Source organism: Mirounga leonina, unplaced genomic scaffold, assembly GCF_011800145.1.
Source record: "Mirounga leonina isolate KUSES-001 unplaced genomic scaffold, KU_Mleo_1.0 Mir_197, whole genome shotgun sequence".
Classification (NCBI taxonomy): domain Eukaryota; kingdom Metazoa; phylum Chordata; class Mammalia; order Carnivora; family Phocidae; genus Mirounga; species Mirounga leonina.
The window spans coordinates 482,101-508,348 of NW_023270494.1; the positions used below are offsets into that span (position 1 = coordinate 482,101).

The 26,248-nt window shown below is 49.7% G+C and overlaps 1 protein-coding gene across 1 annotated transcript; it reads left to right on the forward strand.

The window, feature by feature from the left end:
- The first annotated feature begins 1,475 nt into the window (after nucleotides 1-1,475).
- Nucleotides 1,476-26,248, forward strand: WDR45B (WD repeat domain 45B). The gene is made up of 10 exons (XM_035025705.1): nucleotides 1,476-1,665; nucleotides 8,472-8,546; nucleotides 14,289-14,390; nucleotides 18,047-18,134; nucleotides 19,204-19,298; nucleotides 21,691-21,881; nucleotides 22,533-22,618; nucleotides 23,549-23,650; nucleotides 24,401-24,522; nucleotides 24,920-26,248. Exons 1-10 carry the CDS (start codon nucleotides 1,599-1,601, stop codon nucleotides 25,024-25,026), a joined length of 1,035 nt encoding a protein of 344 aa, XP_034881596.1. The 5' UTR covers nucleotides 1,476-1,598; the 3' UTR covers nucleotides 25,027-26,248.

Here is a 26,248-nt window from a genome sequence, read left to right on the forward strand (position 1 = left end):
AGAGCCCCAGGTCTGTGAGTCTGCGATCAGTGTCTGGCCCCTGTCCCAAACCACGGGCCACCAGCCTGAGATACCCCCACATACGGAAACTGAGTTACGCCGACTCTACCAGCAGGGCATGCATGGGTAAATTCGGACCCCAGGACCCCAGGGCCCCAGGGCAGAAAGGGTGCCACCTTGTAGGGTGGGTCAGCAGCCCAAGGGTACAGATGGGAGGAGAGGATGGGAGGGGCAGGAACGGGTGCTGCCTGGACTGTGGACGTCCAGGTGCAAGGGGAAAATAGGACAGGGGACAGTGAGAGAGAGACCAGAGGGTTGTCTGAGTAGGGGACCCTAGGGCCAGCAGTCTTGTCTCCATGGCCACTCAGTGTTGGAGTAGGACCACAGCCCAGCTGCTCTGTGCCAGAAAGTCCAGACTTTGTCCCTCGAGGGGATGGTCTATGGGTCCCAGGAGGGGGAGCTGTATGTCCAGGGAGGCTGTGTGTCCTGTGTCCTGGAAGGGGAGGGTCTATGTGTCCTGGGAGGGGGGCTGTGTGTCCTGTGGGGGGGGCTGTGTGTCCTGGGAGGCTGTGTGTCCAGGGAGGGGGGGTCTGTGTGTCCTGTGGGGAGGGGCCTGTGTGTCCTCTGGGGTCTGTGTGTCCTGGGAGGCTGTGTGTCCAGGGAAGGAGGCTGTGTGTCCAGGGAGGGGGGTCTGTGTGTCCTGGGGGGGGGGGGGGGGGTGGGGGGGGGGGGGCTGTGTGTCCGGGGGGGGGGCTGTGTCCTGTGGAGGTATGGGGTAGGTCTATACTTCTACATACTTCCACTTCCTCACTTCCATCCATTTTTCTATTTTTGTGTACATTTTACTTCTGTATATAATAAAAACCCTATAATACATTGTTACTATTTTAAATGCTGATCTTTTCAATCAATTAAAAATAAGAAAAAGGGGAGCCTGGGTGGCTCAATCGGTTAGGCGTCTGCCTTCGGCTCGGGTCATGATCGCAGGGTCCTGGGATCGAGCCCCGCATCGGGCTCGCTGCTCAGCGGGGAGCCTGCTTCTCCCTCTCCCTCTGCCTGTCTCTCTGCCTACCTGTACTCTCTGTCTCTGTCATCTAAATAAATAAAATATTTAAAATTAAAATAAATAAAAAATAAGAAAAAGCCTCTCAATTTATATGATTCCGGGGGGGGGCTCTAGTTATATATAGGGCTGTGGGCCCTGCCTGCTCGCGAGGGGCGGGGGTGGGGCGCGGTTGCCTCTTTGAATCGCCCGGGGCCGGGGTAGGTTGCCCTCCAGTCTCCTCGGACCCGGTAGGTGGTTCTCCGCCCCAGGCCCGCCCCGCCACCCTGCCGCCAGGCCCCTCCCCTCTGCCCCAAGCCCGCCTCCCTCCGCACAGGCCCCGCCCCCGCACACGTGACGTTCTCGGCGCTCCCTCACCACCCTGGCCGGGCCCAGGTGGATGCGCTCGGCGCTCCGCGGCTCCCTGGCTGCGCGCGCACGCACGTCCGCCCCTCGCTTCCGGCGCGGCGGCCTCCGCCGGACGGACGGGACCCCAGCGCCCGGCCTCCCCGAGGGCATGCGGCGCTGAGGAGCGGCGGACCTTCGCGGCGGCGCCATGAACCTCCTGCCGTGTAACCCCCACGGCAACGGGCTGCTCTATGCCGGCTTCAACCAGGACCACGGTGAGGGCGCCCCTGCGCGCGCCCGGGCCCCACCCGGCCTCTTCCGGAGCCCCCCGACCGGGCCGGCCCCTCCCCCGGCGCCCCCGGCGCCCCCCCGGCCCGACTCGGCCCCTCCCCGACGCTTCCGACCCGGCCCGGCCCCTCCCCGGCCGCCCCCCAACACCTGGCGCCCTGGCGGGTCCTCCTCCCCGACACCTTCCCGCACGCCCTCCCCCCGAGGCGGCCCTTGACCTGCCACCCCCAGTTTTGTCCTGGCCTCGCGACCGGCCCTGCCGGCGCCGCTCCCACTCCGGGCGGGGGGTGCGGGCCGAGGCCGGGGCGGGTGCCTCGCCTCCGGACTCCCTGGGGCTCGGGGCGACGGCCGCCTCCACTCGGTCCGCCCTCCTCCGCGGGCTCTCGCCGGCTCGACGATAATCGGGTTTTCCCCGCGGCTTATACTGGGGTCCGCTCCGAAACTCCGCTTTTTCCTGTGCCCGTTTAGGATCCCGGCGGATCAGCTCTAGTTGAGTTGAACAACACTTGAGTTTCTTTCCAGCTGCGTCCTGAGACTTTACTGCCGAGTCCGGCAGGCCCACGACCTGGTCGGGTGTGGGTCCTCGCCTGGTGCGTTGGTTTTAACGGGAAGGCGTCGCTGAACTTAGCGTTTTTTCTTCTTGTTGGGTGAAACCAAAGGACCTCTCAGGGCTGGACTGTTGAGTGTGCCACTGGGGGAACGGCACTTTATGCTCACGTTTTGGAACCCAGCTGAGGTCCCTGGGTGGTTTAAGCCGCTCTCGGAGCCACGTCCGGGGAAGCCGGCAGGATGCGGGAGGGGAGGGGCGGGGAGGGCCCGGGAGGGGCGGGGAGGACCGGGGAGGACCGGGCGCAGCGCTGCCTCCCCACTGCACAGTTACTAGCTTCCCCCCGGGGAGAAAGGGGGTGACAGCTGCTGTTCGGGGACAGACTTGAAGAGCTCTTACGTGGTCGCTTTGGAGGTTTGGTTTTCGAAGAGCATCGCGCATTTGTGAAGATAATTTTCTTTTTTTTTTTTTTAAGATTTTATTTATTTGACAGAGAGAGCACAGATAGGCAGTGGCAGGCAGAGGGAGAAGCAGGCTCTCCGCCGAGCAGGAGCCCGACGCGGGGCTCGATCCCAGGGCCCCGGGATCACGACCCGAGTCAAAGTCAGACGCTCACCGACTGAGCCGCTCAGGCGCCCCTGTGAAGATAATTTTCAATAGACGATGCCGCGGTTGCCCAGCTGTGGTTGGCCTGTTTACTCTGTGCTGTGCTCTGAAGGATGGGTTAAACCTGCCCACAGGTGTTGATTGTGGTGTCACAGGCGAGATAACAAGGTGGCAGGGAGAAAGAGGCATGCCAAGATAAGGAGGTTTTCATGTGGTTGGAGGAGGGCGAGTTTCCTTCCAGCCTTGGAGGTCAGGGTCAGGGCCAGGTTCTCGGAGGAGGTGGCAGTTGGCCGCGGGCAAAGTTTGGGAAGGGTGTGGGTGCCGTGGGCTGAGCCACGGAAGGTGGTTTTGGTTGGGCCGGACTGCGGGGATTGTGGGAGAACGTTATTTATGAGTGAGGTATGAGTTTGGGGCCAGATGTTGGACTTTGGGCAATTATGTGGCTGAACGTTTTGGGGTTTGATGACCAGAGGAGGGCAGTAGGTTTTTTAATGGGTTTGATAATAATTGAAAGCTCTTTAAGGAATTAACAGTGATATAACAACTCCTTAAGAAATATGTTTTCAGGGGCGCCTGGATGGCTCAGTTGGTTAAGCGGCTGCCTTCGGCTCAGGTCATGATCCTGGAGTCCCGGGATCGAGTCCCGCATCGGGCTCCCTGCTCGGCAGGGAGTCTGCTTCTCCCTCTAACCCTACCCCCTCTCATGTACTCTCTCTCATTCTCGCTCTCTCAAATAAATAAATAAAATCTAAAAAAAAAAAAAGGATTATGTTTTCAGGGGTGCCTGGTTGGCTCAGTTAAGTATCTGCCTTCGTCTCATGTCATGATCCCGGGGTCCTGGGATCGAGTCCTGAGCTGAGCTCCCTGCTTGGTGGGGAGTCTGCTTCTGCCTCTGTCATTCCCCCCAATCAATCAATAAATAAAATCTTTAAAAAAATAATATGTTTTCAGTGGAAAGAGATGGCTAGCTGGTAGTAAGGGAGGGGAGAGGTAACTATAAAAACTTGTGATACCTTTTGTGTTTACAAACGCAAGCAGCTTAGTGACTTGAAGTCATTTAATGCAAGAGATTCATTCTTATGATACCCGCCTTGATACTGAGTGAGGAATCTTTGAATTAAGTTTCAGTACAGTATTTGAGGCTCATAATGATGCTGATTATTTAAGAAACCAGTGAAGATTATTATATTTTTATAAAGACTTTATCAAAGATTGTTTTTAAAATACAGCTCTGTGGGGCGCCTGGGTGGCTCGGTCAGTTGGGCATGCGACTCTTAGTTTTGGCTTGGGTGTTGGTCTCGGGGTCATGAGATCCAGCAGAGCCTGCTTGGGATCTTCTCCCTCTCTCGAGAAATAAATAAAATAAAATACAGCTGTGGCTCTTAAAAGGCCATATTTCCATTGTCTGAAAAATACCCTTCTGTAAGCCCAGCTCATTTCATTTTAACAAATTGTAGGTAAAGTAAGTGTTTTTGAAGGAAAAAAATATGCTTTTATACTTAAACTTCTGATTACCCTTAGGTTAAATTCTCTATAAATTTATGCTAGATGATTGAATTTATTACATTTTGTTTTTACTTATACTGATTTTTAATTTCTACTCAGCGTTTTTTAAATGTGAGAGAGAGAGTGTGCATGCGCACACAAGCCAGGGGTGGGGGTGCAGAGGGAAAGGGAGAACCCCAAGCTGACTCCCTGCTGAGTGGGGAGCCCTGTGGACGTGGGGCTTGAGATCATGACCTGAGCTGAAACCAAGAGTTGGACGCTCAACTGATTGAGCCACCCAGGCGCCCCTCTTCAGCATTTTTTTTTTTTTAAGATTTTATTTATTTATTTGACAGAGAGAGACACAGTGAGAGAGGGAACACAAGCAGGGGGAGTGGGAGAGGGAGAAACAGGCTTCCCGCTGAGCAGGGAGCCCAATGCGGGGCTCGATCCCAGGACCCTGGGATCATGACCTGAGCCGAAGGCAGACGCTTAACGACTGAGCCACCCAGGTGCCCCCCTCTTCAGCATTTTTAACACTCGTTGCAACTTTTGCTTAGAAATCATTGTTTGTTTTTAAGATTTTATTTATTTGAGAGGGCACAAGCAGGGGGAGTGGCAGGCCTAGGGAGAAGGAGAAGCAGACTTCCTGCTGAGCAGGGAGCCCAGTACGGGGCTCCATCCCAGGACCCTGAGATCATGACCTGAGCCGAAGGCAGACACTTAACTGACTGGGCCACCTAGGCGTCCCTAAGAATCATTCTTTATTTAAAAAATTTTTTAGTTGAGGGTGCCTGGGTGGCTCAGTTGGTTAAGCAACTGCCTTCAGCTCAGGTCATGATCCCGGAATCCTGGGATCGAGTCCCACATCGGGCTCCCGGCTCAGCGGGGAACCTGCTTCTCCCTCTGACCCTCTCCCCTCTTATGCTGTTTCTCTCTCTCTCTCTCAAATGAATAAATAAATCTTAAAATAAAATTTTTTAGTTGAAATGTAGTTGATACACAATGTTACATTTGTTTCAGATGTACAAGAAATCATTTTTAAAAGGACATTTGCTCACATGTTCAAACTTTTATCTTCTAAAAATAATTTGCACGGTGGTCTTCAAGACTCTTAAGTGTTGAGATGTACATTTCTATAATTTAGCTGCCTATTTTTTTTTTCCTATTCCCTTGGGAAACTCAAATCTTTGAGTATGTACCCTTTGTGTATATACTTGCTTATCCTGCCTGGACCAAGACCTGAGGCCACAGACTCCTGTCCTTGGCCCACTTCACTGTAGCTATGGGGAAAGGGGGTAGGGGGGTGTGGTGGTAGTATTTGCATGTGGGCTGTTATGGGAGTTGTCTCTACACGCACACCTCAGAGACAACTGCACTAGAGACTATCACAATAAAGTGAGTCAAATGAATATTTTCATTTCTCAGTGCATATAAAAGTTATGTTTACACTGTACTGCAGTGTGTTAAGTGTGTAATGGCATTGTGTCTACAGAAAAATGTACGTACTTTAATTTTTTTTTTTAAGATTTTTGGGCACCTGGGTGGCTCAGCCGGTTAAGCATCTTCCACTGACTTCCACTCAGGTCATGATCTCAGGGTCCTGGGATCAAGCCCTGCATCGGGCTCCACACTCAGCAGGTAGTCTGCTTGTCCCTCTCCTTCTCCCTCTGCCCCTCCTTCTCCCCTTCCCCCTGCTCATGTGCGTGCATGCACACGCAGTCTCTCTCTCTTTCTCTCTGCTCATGTGCGTGCATGCACACGCAGTCTCTCTCTTTCTCTCAATAAATAAAATCTTAAAAAAAGAAAAAAAGATTTTCTTTATTTATTTCCGAGAAAGAGCACAAGCAGGGGGACTGGCAGGCAGAGGGAGAGGGAGAAGCAGGCTCCCCATTGAGTGGGGAGCCCGACACAGGACTTGATCCCAGGACCCTGGGATCATGACCAGAGTCAAAGGCAGATGCCCAACCGACTGAGCCACCGAGGCGCCCCTGTACATCTTTTTTTTTTTTTTAAGATTTTATTTATTTATTTGAGAGAGAGAATGAGAGAGAGCACATGAGAGGGGGGAGGGTCAGAGGGAGAAGCAGACTCCCCGCTGAGCAGGGAGCCCGATGCGGGACTGGATCCAGGGACTCCAGGATCATGATCTGAGCTGAAGGAGTCGCCCAACCCAGGCGCCCGCCCCTGTACATCTTAATTAAGAAATAGTTCATTGCTAAAAAATGTTAGCTACCATCTGAGTTTTCAGTGAGTTATAATCACTAATCACAGATCACCATAACAAATATACTAATGGAAAAGTTTGAAATCTTGCTAGACTTACCAGAATGTGACACAGAGACGTGAGTGAGCAAATGCTATGGAGAATGGTGCTGATAGACTTGGTGGAGGCAGGACTGCCCCAAACCTTCGATTGCACGAAGCACAGGGTCTGTGAAGCAACATGGAACAAGGTGTGCCTGTGTATAGAAGAGAGCCCCCAGCCAGCCCAGGGCCCTGTGGGGTCCCCAGCTGTTGGGCTGGGGCTTCCTCTGTGGGAAAAAGTTGTGTGAACATAGCAAGGATGATGCCTAGACTTCTTGGAGAGTGGTTGCCAACCTTTGGTGTTCGTAATACCTTTCCTTCTTTCTATTGAAGTATGCAATACTTACAGAAAAGTGCACAAGCCCTAAGTGTTCAGCTTGATGAATTTTCCAACCTGAACACACCTTCCAGCAGCAGCCAGGTGAAGAAATTGAACACACCTGGCCGCCCGGTGCTCCTTCCAGTCACTGCCACAGTCCAGTCTAACTTCCAGTGGTGTAGATTAGTTTTGCCTGTGTCTGTACTTTATTTTTGTTCCTGGCTTTTTCATTCAACGTCACGTTTGTGGGACATTCTCTATATTGCCGAGTATTGTTGTAGATCATTCTCATTGATGCACAGTGGTTTCCCGTGTGACTATATCAAAATTAATTCAGTCTGCCATCGGGGGTCATTTGGGTGGGTTCCCAGTTTTTGGCTATTAGGGTGTAAGAGTGCTGCTGTGAACTTTGTAATGCGTGTCTTGGCGAACCTATGTGGCCATCTCTGTAAGGCCTACGCACCAAGGAGTAGAGCTGACAGCTGTAGTAGGTCAAGCAAACAGCGTTCCAGGGTGTGGCACCGGTTCGCCATCCACCAGCAGGTTCAGAGTTCCCTCCAAACCTGCTTTATACTTGGTGCTTTCCACCATTCTGGCTGTTCTGGTGGATGTTCATTGGACCATTAACAACCTGGTGTGTGACCGTGACAGAGGTTTCAAGGTTAGGCTTGTTTACAGGTGGGGGGAGGTCACGGGAGACCTCAGGCCACTTTCTGGAAGGCCATCCTGCAGCAGCCCTTCCCCGCCCCCACCCTCCCCGGTCTGCTGTGGCCACACTTGCTGGGATTGCTGGCTCGCAGCTGTCTTCCGGAAGGCATGGACTTTCTTGTTCTGTCATTGCCTCTCCAGATCTTGGTGTCTGACAGACAGCACTCGAGAGATGTGTTAGGAATGGGGGAGCCAGGGGCGCCTGGGTGGCTCAGTCGTTAGGCGTCTGCCTTCGGCTCAGGTCATAATCCCAGGATCCTGGGATTGAGCCCCACATCGAGCTCCCTGCTCCGCGGGAAGCCTGCTTCTCCCTCTCCCACTCCCCCTGCTTGTGTTCCCTCTCTCGCTGTCTCTCTCTGTCAAAATCAATAAATAAAATCTTAAAAAAGAAAAAAAAAAAGGAATGGGGGAGCCAGTGGTGAGTGTTAGCAAGAGGCAGGTGTTGAGGGAAATGTGCAGTGGCAGAATGGCTTGTGGAGGTAGCTGGTGAACCCCTCTCGTGGAATTAAGTTTAGGCAGAGCTGGTCTTCAGGAATGCCAGAGAAAGGCCCTTCAGGAGGAAGTTGGAGTGACTCCAAAGGCTCTTTTCCATGTTAGATGACCGAAAACGTTGTGCCGGGGTATGCACGTCGTTTACTAGCAGCCCCAGGAGGTTAGCTGTGGCTGAGCAGACCACACCGTGTTGTCCGAGTCTCTGCAAGAGCTCTTAGGAAAGTCTGCTTTCTCCAGACCCCTTGTTTTGGCTGTTCTGGGCCCTGGGGCCCTTAGCTGAGATCCCACTGTGGATTAATGTGTGTCTCTCTCTCGCTTTCACACTTAAGGATGCTTTGCCTGTGGGATGGAAAATGGATTCCGAGTCTATAACACCGATCCGCTAAAAGAAAAAGAGAAACAAGGTAAGAGTAGTTGACATTTCGTAGTTTCTCCCTTTTTCCAGACTTCAAAGAATCTGCATTTTATCTCACAGTTGTGGGGGGCGGGGTCCTGGTTTTGAGAAGTAAATAGGTTCATGGCCCTCTGCTGGCCTAGACGGGGTGCAGGGCTGATCCAGTGGGCGTGGCCCGGCTCTGATTTCTCCGGTGGATGTGAACTTTGAAACGTCACGTGTCTCTGCCATGTCTTCAATTGTCGCTAGCTGCCACAGGAGAACATGGAGTAGTGGTGCAGGCCATTCTCTCTCTTCCTGCTGAATGTGAAGTTGTAGAGAACTCAAGTGATGGGTTTAATTCAGTATATGGGACTCTTGACTCTTGATAAATGACCACTTAGAAAATATTATCTGTAGCAATAAATTGTAGTTGCTTCTGTTTACGTATTTCAGTGTCTTTTTTTTTTGTTTTTTTTTTAAAGATTTTATTTATTTATTTGACAGAGAGAGAGATAGCGAGAGCAGGAACACAAGCAGGGGGAATGGGAGAGGGAGAAGCAGGCTTCCCGCCGAGCAGGGAGCCCGATGCGGGACTCGATCCCAGGACCCCGGGATCATGACCTGAGCCGAAGGCAGACGCTTAACGACTGAGCCACCCAGGCGCCCCGTATTTCAGTGTCTTAAGTTACGTTTTCGGGGAATGCAAGTTTTCAAAAGCTTCTTAAGTGGAATCAGGACTTCTATTGATAATACTAAAATAATGGTGATCCTTTTGCCATTTGACAGGAAAAATTGGTAAATTTTACAGGTAGACTTGTTTTCAATTTACTTTTCCCCCAAGGTATTTTTCTTACGCTTTTGGTGTCTCCTCTCTTTACTTGCTTGGAGAATCAGGCACTGCCAACAGATGAACAAATCTCAGATAAATCATAGAAAATGAGAAACATCCTTTTTCTTCCTGTAGTTGTGGTTTTGGTTTTTACTCAGTGCACAGTTATATTTTCTGATGCTGGAACTCTTTCTTTCTGTAAGAGGAAGTTACTGCATCCCGGTGCTCCACTGAACAGCTCCCTTCCGTTATCACAACTCATAACCCAGCATCAGGGACTTTCAGAAATGTTTTGACAGTGAAACCCCTTTGTCAAGTGCAGTCTTTGTACAACAGCCCTGGTGTATAAAACAGTAAGTGGTGCTTTACATCTAGGAGTTGACTTTGTAAATTGAGGTGTATAACTTGCATTTATTAGAGACAGACCGTATAGCTGGTAGTTAAGGGCTCAGGTTCTTGGCCCACATTGGTTGGGTGGAATCTGACTCTGCCCCTTACCAGGCTGCTGTGTGACCTTGGGCAAGTTCCTCACCTTCTCTTGGCCTCACTTTCTTTGTGTAAAAGGGACGTGATAACTGTCTGCCTCCTAAGATTATCGTGAAGATCAGTGAATTAGAATGCTTAAAACACATAGATTAGTGCCTGGCACACATATTAAGTGCTGTGTAAGCTTGTGCCTTCATCATCTGTCAGTCCAGCAGCCGTGTGCTCTTAGAGAGTGGGTCAGTGAGTGCTTCAGGCCATGACGGGAGTTTCCTGTCAGTCTTCTGAGAATCTGCCTTGTATTTGTTTTTTGGTTGCTTAGTGAATTAAGACAATTCTGCTTTATATGGATCAATAGTGACAAAATACTTTGAAACAATTTGACTTGCAAATACTTTTTATTTAAAGTGACCTAGAGGGACCCCTGGTTGGCTCAGTCGGTTAAGTGTCTACCTTTGGCTCAGGTCGTGGTCCCAGGGTCCTGGGATTGGGTCCCACATGGGGCTCCTCGCTCAGCGGGGAGCCTGCTTCTCCCTTTACCTGCCGCCGCCCCTGCTTGTGCTCTCCTTCTCTTTGACAAATAAATAACATAGGGACGGGGTGCCTGGGTGGCTCAGTGGTTAAGCGTCTGTCTTCGGCTCAGGTCATGACCCCAAGGTCCTGGGATCGAGCCCCACATCGGGCTCCCTGCTTGGTGGGGAGCCTGCTCTCCCTCTCCCATTCCCCCTGCTTGTGTTCCCTCTCTCGCTGTGTCTCTCTCTGTAAAATAAATAAAACCTTTAAATAAATAAATAAAATAAAGTGACCTAGAAATTTAGGAGTTACAGGCTTAGTTTCCAGTTGAATCATAGCAATATATTGACAGCTATTTCCTAATTAATGATATGTTTATAACAAACTCAGGATTTTTCTAAAAATACATTAGGGTGCCTGGGTGGCTCAGTCGGTTGAGTATCTGCCTTCAGCTCATGTCATGATCTCGGGGTCCTGGGATGGAACCCCGCATCGGGCTTCCTGCTCGGCAGGGAATCCTCTTCTCCCTCTTCCTGTGCCCCTCCCTCCTTGATCGTGCATGCGCGGGCTCTCTCTCTCTCGCTCTCGCTCTCTCTCGTAAATAAATAATCTAAAAAAAAAAAAAAATACGTTAGACAAGAAGCATTTAAAAGGCTAAGTTCCAGAGGGTTTGCCATTGTCATGCTGAGAACAAGTATTGTTTCCTCTTGCTGCTCAGCCTGACTGGGTCTGGGGCAGTCTGTCCCTAAGCTTAGCTTGGAGTGAATTTGAAAAGGATCATGGTGGGGCCTTGCTGTGCTTTTTGATGGTGTATTTTAAGCAATCCGCCCCTGTGCACTTGTAGGTTGGTCTGCTGTTAATTTCTGGCAACTTACAACTTGACAGAAAACAGGCTGGATCTTGTTCCTGTTTTATCTTGACGGTTTGCTTTCCTAAATGAGGAGGAAGGAAGTGTGCCTGCATTTCCGTGGTCACCCCCAGATCTGGGCTGTCGTCCGTTACCTCCAGTGTGACCGTGGCACTGAGTAGGTGGGATTGGCCATGAGCTGCCTCTCCCAGGTGTGCCCACCGCCAGCAAGGACTGGGAGCCGTTGGAGGCAGCTTTCTCCCAACTCCCTCCCAGGCGTTGAGGGTCCTGCATCTTAATCACACTTGAAGTGGGCATGCAGCTCTGCTGCACTCCCAGAAAGCTGTGAGGCCCCAGGGAGGACTGCCTGCAATGGCAGCCTGTGGGGTCCACGTGTAGGACTTGGACTCACATCTGAGCGTGTGCTGGGAAGAAGGTTCGAGAATGATACGTTTAGATAAAATATGATATCCAGTGATTATAGAAACAAGGAATACTCATAAAAAGTTAATTTCCCTTTTCATTTAGAAACCAACTCTTCTGCGGTGCAGAGGTGGTGAGAACTTGTACAGCCCCTGCTCAGTGAGCGGGCCCGGCCTGCAAGGGGGGCACAGGGGTTCGCAGGCCTTCCCCTGTATTCGTGTCACCCATGTTTCCCTCCCCATGACCAGTGCTCACACATGTGACATTGGCAGCCATGTGTGGGGAAGTAGAGAGGACACAGAGACCGAGAGAGAACAGCACATGACTGAGGTGGGACGCAGGTGAGGGCTGTGCATTCCCGAGCCCACTGGGCAGTGGTTGGTGCCTCCAGCGCCTAATGCTGCGCTGGGGCTGGGGATACGGTCATGAATAAGACGGGCAGGGTCCTTCGTGTGACACACTAAGTGTCTGGAAAAAAAGAGGTGACCTGTCGTGCATGATTCCTGATGTTACCCAGTCCAGCAGCCTACCTGACTTAACGGTATGTTGGGGGCCTTGATCCTCGTTTTGTGTAATGGGCCTCATGCTCCTGTGCTCACCCCAGCATGTCCAAGATGAAGGGACTAGAGAGAAATGGGAAGCATGTGAGGTGGAGGGGAGTGAGCGGATTGTCATGACGGGTGGTGTTCCCACATTCGCATGTAGCTTTGGTTTGGCTGTGGAGAAGCAGACTATTCCATGGCCTGTTTCATGACCTCAGTGGTTCAGTTTAGGTTGGTAGAATCTTTTTATAGGGTAATTTGGCAAAATGTGTTCATTTTATGCAGACACATATACTGTTTGATTCATCAATTATACCTAATGGATTTTATCTTTTTTTTTTTTTTGAGATTTTATTCAACAGAGAGACACAGCGAGAGAGGGAACACAAGCAGGGGGAGTGGGAGAGGGAGAAGCAGGCTTCCCGCTGAGCAGGGAGCCTGATGCGGGGCTCCATCCCAGGACCTGGGATCATGACCTGAGCCAAAGACAGATGCTTAATGACTGAGCCACCCAGGCGCCCTAAGGGATTTTATCTGAAAGAAAAAAATTGGAAGACCCCAGATGCTTGTGTAAATATATTGCTCTTGACCCTGAACAACCGGGAATTAGGAGCGATCACACACACATACACATACACACACACACACACACACACCCTGCAGTTGAAAATCCACGTGTGACTTTTTTTTTTTTAGATTTTATTTTATTTATTTTATTCGAGAGAGAGTGAGGGAGGGAGAGCACAAGCGGGAGGGGCAGAGAGAGAAGGTGAGGGAGAAGCAGGCTCCCCGCCGAGCAGGGAGCCCGATGTGGGGCTCAATCCCAGGACCCTAGGTTCATGACCTGAGCCAAAGGCAGATCCTTCACCAGCTGAGCCACCCAGGCGCCCCTATGTATGACTTTTGACTCCCCAACAACCTAACTGCTAATAGCGTATTGTTGACCAGAAGCTTTATTGATAACAGTTAAAACGTATTTTGTATGTTATATGTATCGTATACTATATTCATACAATAAAGCTCAACAAAAGGAAATACTGTTAAGAAAATCATTAAGAGGGGTGCCTGGGTGACTCAGTCGTTAAGCGTCTGCCTTTGGCTCAGGTCATGGTCCCAGGGTCCTGGGATCAAGCCCCGCATCGGGCTCCCTGTTCGGCAGGAGGCCTGCTTCTCCCTCTCCCACTCGCCCTGCTTGTGTTCCCTCTCTTGCTGTGTCTCTCTCTGTCAAATAAATAAGTAAAATCTTAAAAAAAAAAAATCATTAAGAGAAAATACATTTACAGTATCAGACTGTATTTATTGAAAAAAATCTGCCTATAAGTGGACCTGTGCAGTTCATTCCCAAGGGTCAAGTTGATAGTTAGTCCTTTCTAGCATTTCTGTGAAGCCTTGAATATACTTTTCTCACAGAGCCAGCTGATGAACTTTGGAATCACCTTGAATGGCCATGGCTGATCTTCATTTAACTTCTAACTTTCAGAGGTGTTGCTTCCTCACTTGCCCTTTGCTGTGCCCTCCCTGTGCCAGGAGTTCTGGTCGTTGCTGACCAGAGTGCAGAGCTGGTGAGAACAGGATGGGTGGTCCAGCTCTGCAGCAGAAACCATCCAGAGTGGGGTTCGCTTCTCTGAGCCCCAAACTTCTCACCAGGTTCCCATTACCTTCCCTGAATGAGCATTGTTGGTCTTCCTTTTGTCATGGAGGACATCTGAAAATCTGCTGACATTTTCCTCTTAACATAATTCACCAACATTTTTGAGCATTTCAAGCCAGTGGAAGAGGTGTTTAAAGTGATGAACTCTGCTTTTACATTAAAGCATTTAGCATGCTTTCTTAGAGCTTGGAGATTTTGCTACCCCTTAAAATAGGAGTTTTCATACATTTTGGTACGTTGGCTTCTTAGGGTGCTGGGTGCTCAGCATTTATACCTGGGGAACACAGCTCATGAGGATGGGCTGCTGAGGGAGGTCCAAGGCCCACAGCTCTTCCTCTTTCCTGGCCAGCTGGCAGTCTCATTGCTGATGGTAGTCAGGTATAGATCACTGATGAAAGTCAAATGCTGAGTGTTACCTTTCCCTTTTTTCTGTATTTAAATTGCAAAATATACATACTAACTTTTTTTCAATATCATTTCAGAATTTCTGGAAGGAGGAGTTGGCCATGTTGAAATGTTATTTCGCTGCAACTATTTAGCTTTAGTCGGTGGTGGGAAAAAGCCGAAATACCCCCCCAACAAAGGTAAAGTGATGGCGGGCTTAATGACCATGCCTTCCATGTTATAATGTCTGGAACTTTCTAGAGTGTCTTGGTGTTTGTGGCTACATTTGCTCTTCCCTGGTGGCCCTGTGGAGTATGAAGGACCAGTCACTGACAGGAGGCATCCAGAGAGAAAGTCTTGTCCCTGCTGTTCCCAGAAGAAAAAGTGTGTGGCAAGGGTCACCTGTTCCCATCGACATAAAGCACGTGCTTTTCATTTTTTTTTAAATATGTTTTATTTTATTTATTTATTTATTTTTAAAGATTTTATTTATTTGACAGAGAGAGACACAGCAAGCGAGGGAACACAAGCAGGGGGAGTGGGAGAGGGAGAAGCAAGCTTCCTGTGGAGCAGGGAGCCCGATGTGGGGCTTGATCCCAGGACCCTGGGACCATGACCTGAGCCGAAGGCAGTCACTTAACCGACTGAGCCACCCAGGCGCCCAAGCACATGCTTTTCAATTAATGTTGGCTAAACAGGGGGCATGCCATGCCTCTGGACCCCATTTTGTCCTGAGTATTCAACTGTGGGTTGGTATCATAAATGTTATGTGTTCATTTTAAAGCAAGGTATAGGAAGGTTATTTTTCCTACAAAGAGCCATTGACTCACAGAAACATTGATTTGGTTGCCACGTAGAACAAAAAACCATGTTGGCTCTAGGTTTAAGAATAATGTGTTTGGTATGTGTGTATAAGTCTGTGTGTGTTCAGAGAGATTGTGGTGTAAAAGGTCTGGCTTTTAAAGTAGGGGAGAAACAAAAACTTTACCAACCACAGTGTGTATACACTTGATACCTGTAAACCCAGGTATCTGTGAAAGCAGGGTAGAACACCAGAAGAGGTGGGAGGTGGATTGTGGAGATGGGTAAGGACAGATCCAGGGACTTTGAATACCAGCTGAGGGTGTGATCGGGAGAGAGGGGAGTCAGGTGAGCACAGAAAGGTGCAGAGTCCTGGATGATCCTTGGCAGGCTCTGGGGCCCCGGCTGGCAGCTCTCAGAGGAGCCTGGTGGACACTGTGAGTGGGGATGGGGAGTGGAACTGCCTGCAGTGGTGTGCTTGGACCCTTCCAGCTTGTCATGACCAGGGCTGAAGGGCAGAAAGCCTGGGTTGCTGTCTGGGTCGTTGGCAGCAGAGCCTGTGGCTTAGAAGTTCTGAAAGAGGCCATCCAGAAGCAACATAGAGGCCACCATGCTCAGAGTGCAGGAATGGGGGCACCGGGGGAGAGGGGGGTTCGGTTGGGCATCTGAGTCTTGATCTCAGAGTTGTGGGTTCGAGACCCACGCTGGGCATGGAGCCCAGCATGGAGCGTACTTAGAACTCCTTTCCTGGGGCGCCTGGGTGACTCAGTCAAGCGTCTGCCTTCGGCTCAGGTCATGATCTCAGGGTCCTGGGATCAAGCCCCATGTAGGGCTCCCTGCTCAGTGGGAAGCCTGCTTCTCCCTCTCCCTCTGCCGCTCCCCCCACTCATGTTCCCCCCCAATAAAGAAATAAAATCTTTTATTTATTTGAGAGAGAGAGAGAGAGAGCGTGAGGAGGGAGAGGGTCAGAGGGAGAAGCAGACTCCCTGCCAAGCAGGGAGCCCGATGTGGGACTCGATCCCAGGACTCAGATCATGACCCGAGCCGAAGGCAGTCGCTTAACCAGCTGAGCCACCCAGGCACCCAATAAATAGAATCTTAAAAATAAATAAATAAATAAAATAATTCCTTTCCCTGGGCTGCTTGGGGGCGGGCACACGTCCTGCTGCTGGGTCAGCCTTTGCCTTGAAGCATGTTACTGATCACTGAAGAGGAAAGAGAGTCCAGAGCCCGGCCCCTCCTGTGGCACTGTGGCTTTTCAATAATGTCAAAATTGCTGCTTGAATTTACTCTTAATATTTTAATAGTTATAAATTAAGATACACGGTGTTGAAATGTGAAGAAGCTAGTGTCTTCGGTTTGTGAAAACCAGTAAAATGAGACTCGAGGAGACTGGTCATCACAGTGCAACAAGGCAAGTTCCAGCCGAGGCTGCACACGCTGTTCAGGCAGCGCCAGAAGGCCTTTTCTTACTTAATCAGGAGCTTAGAGGACAAAAGAAGAATTCCAGAATTGGTGAATGTACCTTTCGCTATCGGGAACTGTATTAAAAGACAGACATGCCAAATCCTGGGTGTACATGTAGAATTTCCAGCACACCAGGACGGTGGCTTGCAGCCCATGGAGACCACAGGGAGCTGAGGGTCACCCCAGCTCCGTGGATTTTTCTGTCTGGGGCATTGTGTCTGGTCACTTTGCTTTCGTGAGTGAGAATTCGAGCTGCTGGCTCTGGGGCTCCATCATGCTGTTTCCAGAAATTTCTGAAAATAGAGTTCACTTGGATTTGTGACACCCTTGATATGGCTCATCTTTGGGATTCTGTCTGGATTGGGCCAGTTTACATTTGTTTTGAATTGCAGATTTTTTGGTGTTAGGTTGCAGAGCCAGAGAAAGTTTACTTTTGAACTGCTTTACAAGTTCAAGAGTGTACATGTCCTTTGCCCAGAAAGTTATTATATTTCAGTGAGGTGACTGTGGACTGAGGTTCTGTCCCACTTACCAACATGCTAGACCACTTTGGGGACTTGGGAATGAAGAGATTTATCAGAGATGGCATTTTAAAGGAGTAATAACAGAATTTTCTGCTTCATTTTGAATGGTTATAAATTTTAATCTCTTCGATAGTAAATAATTTTATAAAAATAAAAGTTTGGTAGTTCTCTTAGGTGTTGTTATCTTTTGATTTGAAATTGAGGTCACTGAGTCCATTCTGGCAAAACTTACCCCTAAATCTCACCTCCAGGACTCGTGGTGGTCATGGTGTCAGGACCTTTAGGGGAGACATTCATTGCCTTCCACCCTTGGTCACCTGGCCCATGACCTGCTGAAGCTTATTTTCCCTCACCTCACACTCTTCCTAGACAGCTTTGTAAGAGAAAGATGCAGAAGATAGAAAATATTTGGATACCACCCTCCCCCACACCTCTCCCCCAGCTCAGTGCTGCTCGCCGTCCTCATCCTCAAAGGTTATCTGTAAATTTTCTCAGCCCTTGGGATGCAAACTGTTAATGCTTCATAAAGTACTGCAGTGTGAGCAGCAAAGTGAGACCGAAGAAGAGCAAGAACAGTCGGGCTGGGGTTGAGAGTAATCCCCAGCCCTGGTTTTTTAATCCATTAAAACTGAAGCCTCTCTTTTCTTGATCCAGGTGTCTCTCTAGCACTCCAGCAGTAGTTGTGGTTAGGCTTGCTTTTGGCTCAGGCAGGTGAAACCGAGGAAAGAGGGGTGGGGAGAACTTTGCCTGACAGCTAGGCAAGGTTGGCAGAAAGGAGGTGTGCGTGCTTGCGTGCGTGCGTGTGTGTGTGTGTGTGTGTGTGTGTGTGGTGGGGGGAGACTGGGCTGGGGTACTGGAAGGGAAGAGCGGGGAGGGAGCGGGTGAGCGCTCTGCTCTCAGAGACAGCGTTGCGAGTGGTGGGCTGCACGTGTCCCTTGGGTCTGAGACTGGGCAGTGGGAAAGCAATACCTCCACCTGGTCAGAGTTTCATGAGGTCAGGACCCTTCTGCGAGGCCCCACAGGCTGTGTATTGTTGTGCCCATAAGCTTTCTCTGAAATTTCAGTGATGATCTGGGATGACCTGAAGAAGAAGACTGTTATTGAAATAGAATTTTCTACAGAAGTCAAAGCAGTCAAGCTGCGGCGAGATCGGTAGGTTTACTATCTAAGTTTCTCTGAAGATGGCTGAAATACTTTCATATTGAAGGAAGAAACATGTTTGGGAAAATCATGTCTTCAGATGTGATGATTGTAGTTTATGACCCAAAGGACATGCGATTCTCTGTATTGCTGCAAAGAAGGCGTGAGTTTTATGGGCTTCCACGGATCGTTTAGAAGCAGTTTGTCAGTGGATGTGCCTGGCAGCAGCCCTCAGTGGTCCTCAGTCCTTCAGAGGACGGTCCCCATCCAGCAGGTTCCCGCTGAGGACACGAGGGGTGAGCCTTCCTCACTCTCGGTCCAGCTTTGCCACGAGCTGCCTCAGTAAATGTTACTGGCTGGCAGGTAAGGGAAGATACGGAGACTCCTTAGTGAGAAGGTGGCATTGCTGTTACCTGTTGAAAGTAGCAGGCTTCTTTCAGCCGTTGCTAGCGTGGTGTTTAGGAGAACAGAAGTTTTTACTAGTACATTCAGCAAGATAGAGTTTTGTTAATTTGGATTTTAATTTGGTGTGATTTACATCTTATACTCAGCTGTGGAAGGGGCAAAGATGCTGAACAAGGTGAATGTGAATAGGGGACTGTCATACCTGCATTCTTAGGTTTGTGACTTCCGGTAATGTTGATTGTTAGGGGCTCCTAATCAAATCCTGGAGCCAAATCCAAGGACCTTCCAGTTTCCAACGTTTCTAAATTATCCAGACATATCTAAAAGTGTATGTAAAGAAAATTTCTTTATTTTCTGCTCCATGTACTCTACCTGGTTCTTATTTTAGATGAAATATTTGATGAAAATGTCCTTAAACCTCAGGAAGGTCCATTAGTCAGCCTGTACCCAGGTGCGCAGGTGAGAGGTGCTTGTCCATCAGTGCCTGCCACACCCCCAGGGGCTTATGGGTGACCTCCAGAGACCTTGCCTTTGTGGGGCTCTGATTCAAGAATGATCCTTCTGCCTGTGCTGTTTGGACTGTTTCTAAGTTTCAAAATAATAAGAACAAAAATCACAAAATGCTTGAGTTTTGCTTTTGGGAATAGGAATTCTGATTGTGTTTTTTTCTTTGCAGAATTGTGGTTGTTTTGGACTCAATGATTAAGGTGTTTACGTTCACACATAATCCCCATCAGTTGCATGTCTTTGAAACCTGCTATAATCCTAAAGGTAAGAAATGCAGAGGAGTAACGATGGAAGTTGGCTCTTTGATGTTCCGTCCAGGTGGAGACCGGTGCCGGGTGCCCTCCTCTGCGGCAGGTCTCTGAGTGGCACTGCCGTGGTCAGATGGGTCCTGACACTCACTGGGGACACTCTGACGGAGACAGGCTTCTCGTTCTTCCTCCTACACCCTTTTCCCTGGGTGCCCTCCACCTCCTCCTGGGCGAGCTCTCTGGGCCGCATTGCTCACACCAGCACCTGGTCTGCCAGGGAGTGGCTGAGACCCCCCTCCTACCACGCAGGGGGCGGGGGGGTTGGAATGCGGGAACTTTCCCCCTGTCGTCGTCAGCAGTTCAGGCGCTCCTTGGGCGACCTTGGAATTGTGTGTTTTCACTGAGTTCTGAGGGGTTTCATTCCCTTTTTCTTCGGAGCAAGGATTGCATGTGACTTTGTTCCTCATTATAGCACCTCAATTTCTTTTTAAAATTTTTAGTGTTTTTCTTCTAGCTTTATTGAGCTGTAATATACATAAAACTCACTCATTTTAACTATATCGTTCGATATATTTAGTCATTGTAAACAGCCATGAAACTACCCCCACAGTGGAAAAGAGTTCCAGGTGGCCCCTTTCCCCACCTGGCCTTCAAGTTTTGTGGTCTTCCTCTTAGCCTAATATTTCTTAGGTTCCTCCATGTGTTACGTATATATTCTTTTCCTCATTTTTATTCCTAAGTAACTGTATAGTATAGATACACCAAATTGTTTATGCACTCCAGTGTTTGGACCATTATGAGCAGAAGTTGCTGTGAATGTTCACAGACATGTCTTTGCCTGGAGGAATTGTTTTATTTCTCTTGGGTGAATACTGAAGAGCACATCTGCTGGATCATATTGTCATGATGTGCCCACGTTTATAAAATACTAGCAAATGTTTTCCAAAATGGTGGTGTCTTCTTGCACCCCCATCAGTGACCTAGGAGGGAGGGCTGGATGGCAGCTCATCCCTGCCCCAGCACTTGGTATTGTCACTCTTCTGAACGTGGGGTGTTGCCTTGGGACTGGTATGTCCCTGGGGTTTTGTTTGCATTTCTCTGAGGACTGGCGGTGTTGAGCATCTTGTCATGTGCTTGTTGCCATTCAGACATCTTTTATGAGGTGTCTTCATGTCTTTTCCTGTTTTAACTTTATCTTCTCACTGACTTGTAAGAATTCTTTGTATATTCTAGATAAGGCCCTTTGTCTATCACTGCTGCAGATATTTTCAGTGGGTCTGTGGTTTTTTGCAAAACAAAGATTTTCTTTTATGTGTTCTTCTAGAAGCTTTAGATCTTAAGTTAGGTCTTTAATCTATTTTTTTGTGTATAGCATGAGACAAAGGCCCAGATTTGTATTTTTCTTTACGAATATCCGACTATTTTTTTCTGCAATGAATTATCTTGGTACTTTTTTTTTTTTTTAATCAAGTAAGTGTAAGATTTCTCTGGACTCTCTGTTCTGTTCCAGTGATATGTCCTTACATCAATACCATACTGCTTTGGTATCAACAGCTTTAAAATCTTAAAATTAGGTAGTGTAAGTTCTCTAATGTTCTTATTTTACAAAAAATTTTGGCTATTCTAGGACCTTGCCTTTCCTTAGGATGTTTAGTGTCAGCTTGTCCGCTGTTTGATAAAGCCTGCAGAAAGACTTGGATCGTGACCGGACTGACCCTGCAGGCAAAGTACACTCCAGCCGTGACCACAGTAGGTCAGCTCAGATCAGCTCTCCATCCATCAGAACTTTGGTTTCCTTCTACACTGTGGCCCAGTGTTTGATGCAGGCACTGGTCAAATTTATTCCTGAGTATTTGGGGTTTTGTGCAGTTGTTAATGGAGTGTTTGTATTTCAGTTTTGTATTCTCAGTGGCTGGCACCATGGAAGGTGGATATGTGACAGTGGATGTTTCCAGTTACGAGGCAGTCTCAGTCTCCCAGGACTTAGCCTTGTCTGGCCTTCTAATACCTTTTACAATGAAAAGATGTTGTGATTCTGATATAAATGAAAACCCTAGGGGGCACCTGGGTGGCTCAGTTAGTTCGGCATCCAGCTCTTAGTTTCGGCTCAGGTCGTGATCTCAGACTCATGGGGTCAAGCCCCATGTTGGGCTTTGGGCTCAGCATGGAGTCTGCTTGAGAGAATTATCTCTCCACCTCCCTCTGCCTCCCACCCTGCACGATCTCTCTCTCCCTCTCTGTCTCTAAGATAAAGAAATAAAATCTTAAAAAAAAAAAATTAAAGCACATGAGTAAGTCTTATTTTTTTTTCTTGTGAGCTAGAGGACAGAGAATAGGTTTTGTTTGGGTAAGGCAGAGGCTTTTAGACAGTCGTGAGTGCTTGATGGGTTCTCTCCATCTCCGATCAGGCCTCTGCGTCCTGTGCCCCAACAGTAACAACTCCCTCCTGGCCTTCCCGGGCACACACACGGGCCACGTGCAGCTCGTGGACCTGGCCAGCACCGAGAAGCCGCCCGTGGACATTCCAGCTCACGAGGGCGTCCTGAGCTGCATTGCTCTCAACCTGCAGGGAACAAGAATTGCAACCGCATCTGAGAAAGTAAGTGCGTGTCCTCCCGTGACAGCTGCACACCTGCCCCGGCCGCCCTCGCAAGGGCCCTTGCGCTCCCAAGGACTTAGTGTGCGGGCCCCGCGGAAACCAGCCCTTCCCTGTGGGCTCTGACGGCTCACGGGTTCTTTGCCACCTTCTCTTGGGAAGGTGGCGAAGGCGTTGGAGGGGAGGAGTTTCGTCACCTGACTGGCATGTAGAGGTGGCCTCAGGGACCCCAGAGCTTCAGGGTGGGGCCACAGGAAGTCCCTTCCCCTCCCTGGTACAAAATAGAATCACTGTGCTTTTTTCTAACCGGCCACGGGAGTTACAACGAAGATGTCATTGCTCTAGACAGAGAACTGACAACCCCCCAGGAACACGTCCGTACAGGCTGCGGGTTCTCTCAGGCGTCTGCCGGGGCAGTAGGTGCAGGGGGTTAGTGGAGGGCTGGCACCCAGGGGTCTGGCTCCTACCCAGTGCTGTCAGGCCAGAGAGCCACCACCTGAACTCTCGGGTACAATGGAGGGAAATGTTGAGTTTTAGATGATGTGGGTGAGTTGGGAAGGGGTTGTATGGACTGATGGGTTTGTGAGTATAATATTCATTTCAAAAAACTAAAAAGTTGTGAATGATAATAAAACACTTCACTGTTTTTCAAAGGGGACCCTTATAAGAATATTTGATACTTCATCAGGGCATTTAATCCAGGAACTACGAAGAGGATCTCAAGCAGCCAATATTTATTGGTAAGAAGCCCCCCACCCCCATGTCCCCTGAGTGACTGAGTCAAACAGGGCTCGTGTGACTGAGGGAGAATCAGGGCCCCTACCTGCTGTAGAGAGGTGTCAGCTTGTTTTATTATGACTAACTTTAGATCGTTATTATGGGAACACGTACAAAAGTTAGAGAGATTGTAATGAACTACCATTGACCCTGCCTCCATGTTTGTCGGTACTTGCCAGTTTTATTTCTTCTCCACTGTTCCTCCAGCCGATTCTTCTGTGGTATTTTAAGGCAAACACCAGAGACCTTGTTAGCTCATCTGTAATCACTCGGGGTCTGCAGCCCTGCCGTGGTGGACCCCCTGCCTGGGCAGGGTTTCGTTCTTGGCGTCTGTGGCCTTTCCAGGTGCCGAGCAGCATTTGGGTCTGTGTGATAAACATGTAATTAACATATGTGTTTACTGAATGTGCTTGTGGGGCCCTGTGGGGGCTCTCCCCTGTGTCTACTCTCAGGGCCCCTCCAGCCAGAGTGGGGGCCTGCCCAGCCCCAGTGATGCCCACCTCCAAAGGGCAGCCTGCACCTCCAGGGGCCAGGGACACTGGAGGGGAGGAGTTTCATCACCTGACTGGCATGTAGAGGTGGCCTCAGGGACCCCAGAGCCTCAGGGTGGGGCCGCAGGAAGTCCCTTCCCCTCCCTGGTACCCAGCCTTATCAGTGTACCCAGGGAGGGGCCCTTTTGTGGCACGCTGGGTTGTTCCCCAGTGTGGACCCTCCGGTTCCATGGAGAGCACTGCCGCTGATTAGTGGAGGGTGGTGGTGCTAACAGTTGCTGTCTGGAATCGGAGAAGGCCAGGGTTTGAGGCGCCAGCTCACATAGCGGCGTGGTACTACGGTTGGGGCCCGGGCTCTTCTGCATCCACATGAGACCAGAGCTTCATCTGATTTCTCTGCAGCATTAACTTCAATCCGGACGCTTCCCTCATCTGCGTGTCCAGTGACCACGGCACAGTGCACATTTTTGCTGCCGAAGATCCAAAAAGGAATAAACAGTCTAGGTAGGTTTCCCAGAGTTAAGAGCACTAGGCCCCTCCTTCAGGCACATTCGGTGCAAAGTCACAGTCGCTCATTGGGTTGTGTGACAAGGCACGGCTGACCCTCACACGGCACAGGAGTGACGGCCACGGGCCACGGACACGTGGTACAGGGTAGTGCCGTGAACATATTTTTCTCTTCCTTAGAATTTTCTTTTCTCTAGCTTTCTTGTAAGAATATGGGATGTGTGGTACATAAAACGTACAGAACGGGTGTGAATTGACCATTTGTTACTGGTTAACAGTAGGCCCTGAGTTAAATTTTTGGGGAGTCAGTAGTTATACATGGAATTTCGACTGCAGGGGGTTGGTGTCCCTCACCTGTTCATTGCTCAAGGGTCCACAGTATCTGATGCGAAAACGGGCATCGTTATTGGCCTTGTCTTTAGCTCCTTAGACAGAGTCTGATTAGGATCCAGTCACCTTTCCTGTGATTTAGGACTCAGACCTGAACCCCAGTGCCTGTCCTCATGTTTGCCATGTTTAGCAAAGTAATTTAGTCACAGTAGAAACCTCTACCTCTTCTGGTGCTGGTGGTTTTTGGGGTTACCATGAAGCCACTTTAAGCACTTTTGTTTTTTTCATGTGAGAAATAAAATTAAAAGGAAATATAGAATTTAAAGTATCTGGGCTCAGGCCCAATGAAAGAGAGTTGTGTTATTTCACCTTTGTTATGGAGATGTAACTGCCTTTTCTCTCCCCCCCCCCCCCCAGTCTGGCTTCAGCCAGTTTCCTTCCAAAGTACTTCAGTTCCAAGTGGAGTTTTTCCAAGTTTCAGGTTCCCTCAGGCTCTCCATGCATCTGTGCCTTTGGAACAGAGCCAAATGCCGTCATTGGTAAGTGGTCCTTGAGCTGGTGGCCCCATGCTCGCTTTCCTGGGGGCCCAGGGGATCCACTCAGGCGTCTGCACAGCCGTGTGGGGTGACGTCAGCCCCCTGCCCTCCAGGGTTTCCCAGGAAGTTGTGGGGGCATGTCATTTGGTTTTTGAACTGATGACCAGACAGGGTTTTTCCCCTCCACACTTAAGTCGAATACATGGACCACCCCAGAGCAGTTGGGGTTCCTGGCCACACGTGTGCTCAGTCAGGAATGGGGGGCGGTCCCTTGTCACCCATGTTCCCTCTGGGTCGCTGCCCAGAGTGAGGCCATTTACAGTTCAGCTCAGTGAGGTCTGCTTGCTGTTAACGTTGAGGGGAGAAACAATGTGAGTAAAATGGTCTCCTTCTGTCTCAGCGATTTGTGCAGACGGCAGCTACTACAAATTCCTATTCAACCCCAAGGGGGAGTGCATCCGGGACGTCTACGCACAGTTTCTAGAAATGACCGATGACAAGCTGTGACTCCACCGGGAGTACAACCAGCACCCACAGCCGGCCACCCCCGAAGCGCTGCGTGTGCCCTTCAGACTCCTGGGGTGGGTGCCGGTGCCCTTGGGCCTCGTGGCTCAGCGGCTGGAGGACTGCCCGGGGACCTTGGTCCTGAGGCCATTCTGTGGTTGTCTGTTTCCTTGAGCAGGGCTTCCCATTTCCAGTATTAAAGGACGAATCATCATCAAGGCAGTGTAGACGCTCAGTGGCTCTGAGCCGCCTGGGCCCGACTGCTGGCCCGCGACCTTTAGTTCAGCTTTGACGCTAGCTTCTGCCCTCCCACCTGCGCCTCCCCGTGCACCTGGGGGCTCCGTACACACGTAGGGACTGGGTTGACAAAAGGATGGACAAATAGAAATTTGTTTTGGCAATAGATGCCATCATTTTTACTGAGTCTGTAATGGGGAAATGAACAAATGTGTCAATGCGAGTTCTCGCATTACACCAGATTTCTAAATAGAACAAGAATACCAGCAGCTTGCCTTAGAAAAGGAGAAAGGAATTCCTTCTCCCCTCTGAACATGACGCAAAGAGACAGCCGTGTCAGAGAGCCTAGGGTGGGCGTCTCCCTGCGAGCTGGCGTCCTGGTCTCCCGGGCCTGTGGCGCGGCCGTCCCCGTCTGTCTGTCTGTCTGTCGGAGCTGTTGGCATCACCCGCGGCGAGCAGAGCGCTTCGTGTGCCCCGCGGGTCTCCTGAGTTTCCCCGTTGTGTGTAGGGAGCAGAGTAACACGGAGACAGTCACTTAATTTAGAGGATGTGGAGGGAAGGGTTGGGCACCACAGCGGCCGGGCCGGACACCGGGGCAGGAGCGGGAAGCCTCAGCCCGCCGCGCTCTCTCTAGCATTCTGAGAAGGGAAGGCACATGATAATGTTTCTTAGCATCGGTGGCTAAAACAGGTTATGGGCACTATGTTGTTAGGACTCCCAGAGGTACGTATTCCGTTTTCTTAAATTCCCTTTACAGGAGCCTAATTGGATGGTTTTGATTTCAGGTTGTAAACATTGAAAGTCTGCGGCGGCAGCTCCTGGTTCTGCCAGTTCTCTCTCACTGTCATGTAATCAACTAACTTTGTATGTGGATTTCAGTGTAAAGTATGCATGTTACTTTGGTGTGTATTTAATCATGAAATTTAATTTTGCACTTATTTGTAATGTTTCTTTTAAATAAAAGTGACTAATTTTGTTGTACTCTGTA

Coding starts and splice junctions, on each gene's coding strand:
- WDR45B (XM_035025705.1), top strand. CDS start 1,599: ATGAACCTCCTGCCGTGTAACCCCCACGGCAACGGGCTGCTCTATGCC. Junction 8,547..14,288: donor AAAAGAAAAAGAGAAACAAG/GTAAGAGTAGTT, acceptor ATATCATTTCAG/AATTTCTGGAAGGAGGAGTT. Junction 18,135..19,203: donor GTCAAGCTGCGGCGAGATCG/GTAGGTTTACTA, acceptor TTTTCTTTGCAG/AATTGTGGTTGTTTTGGACT.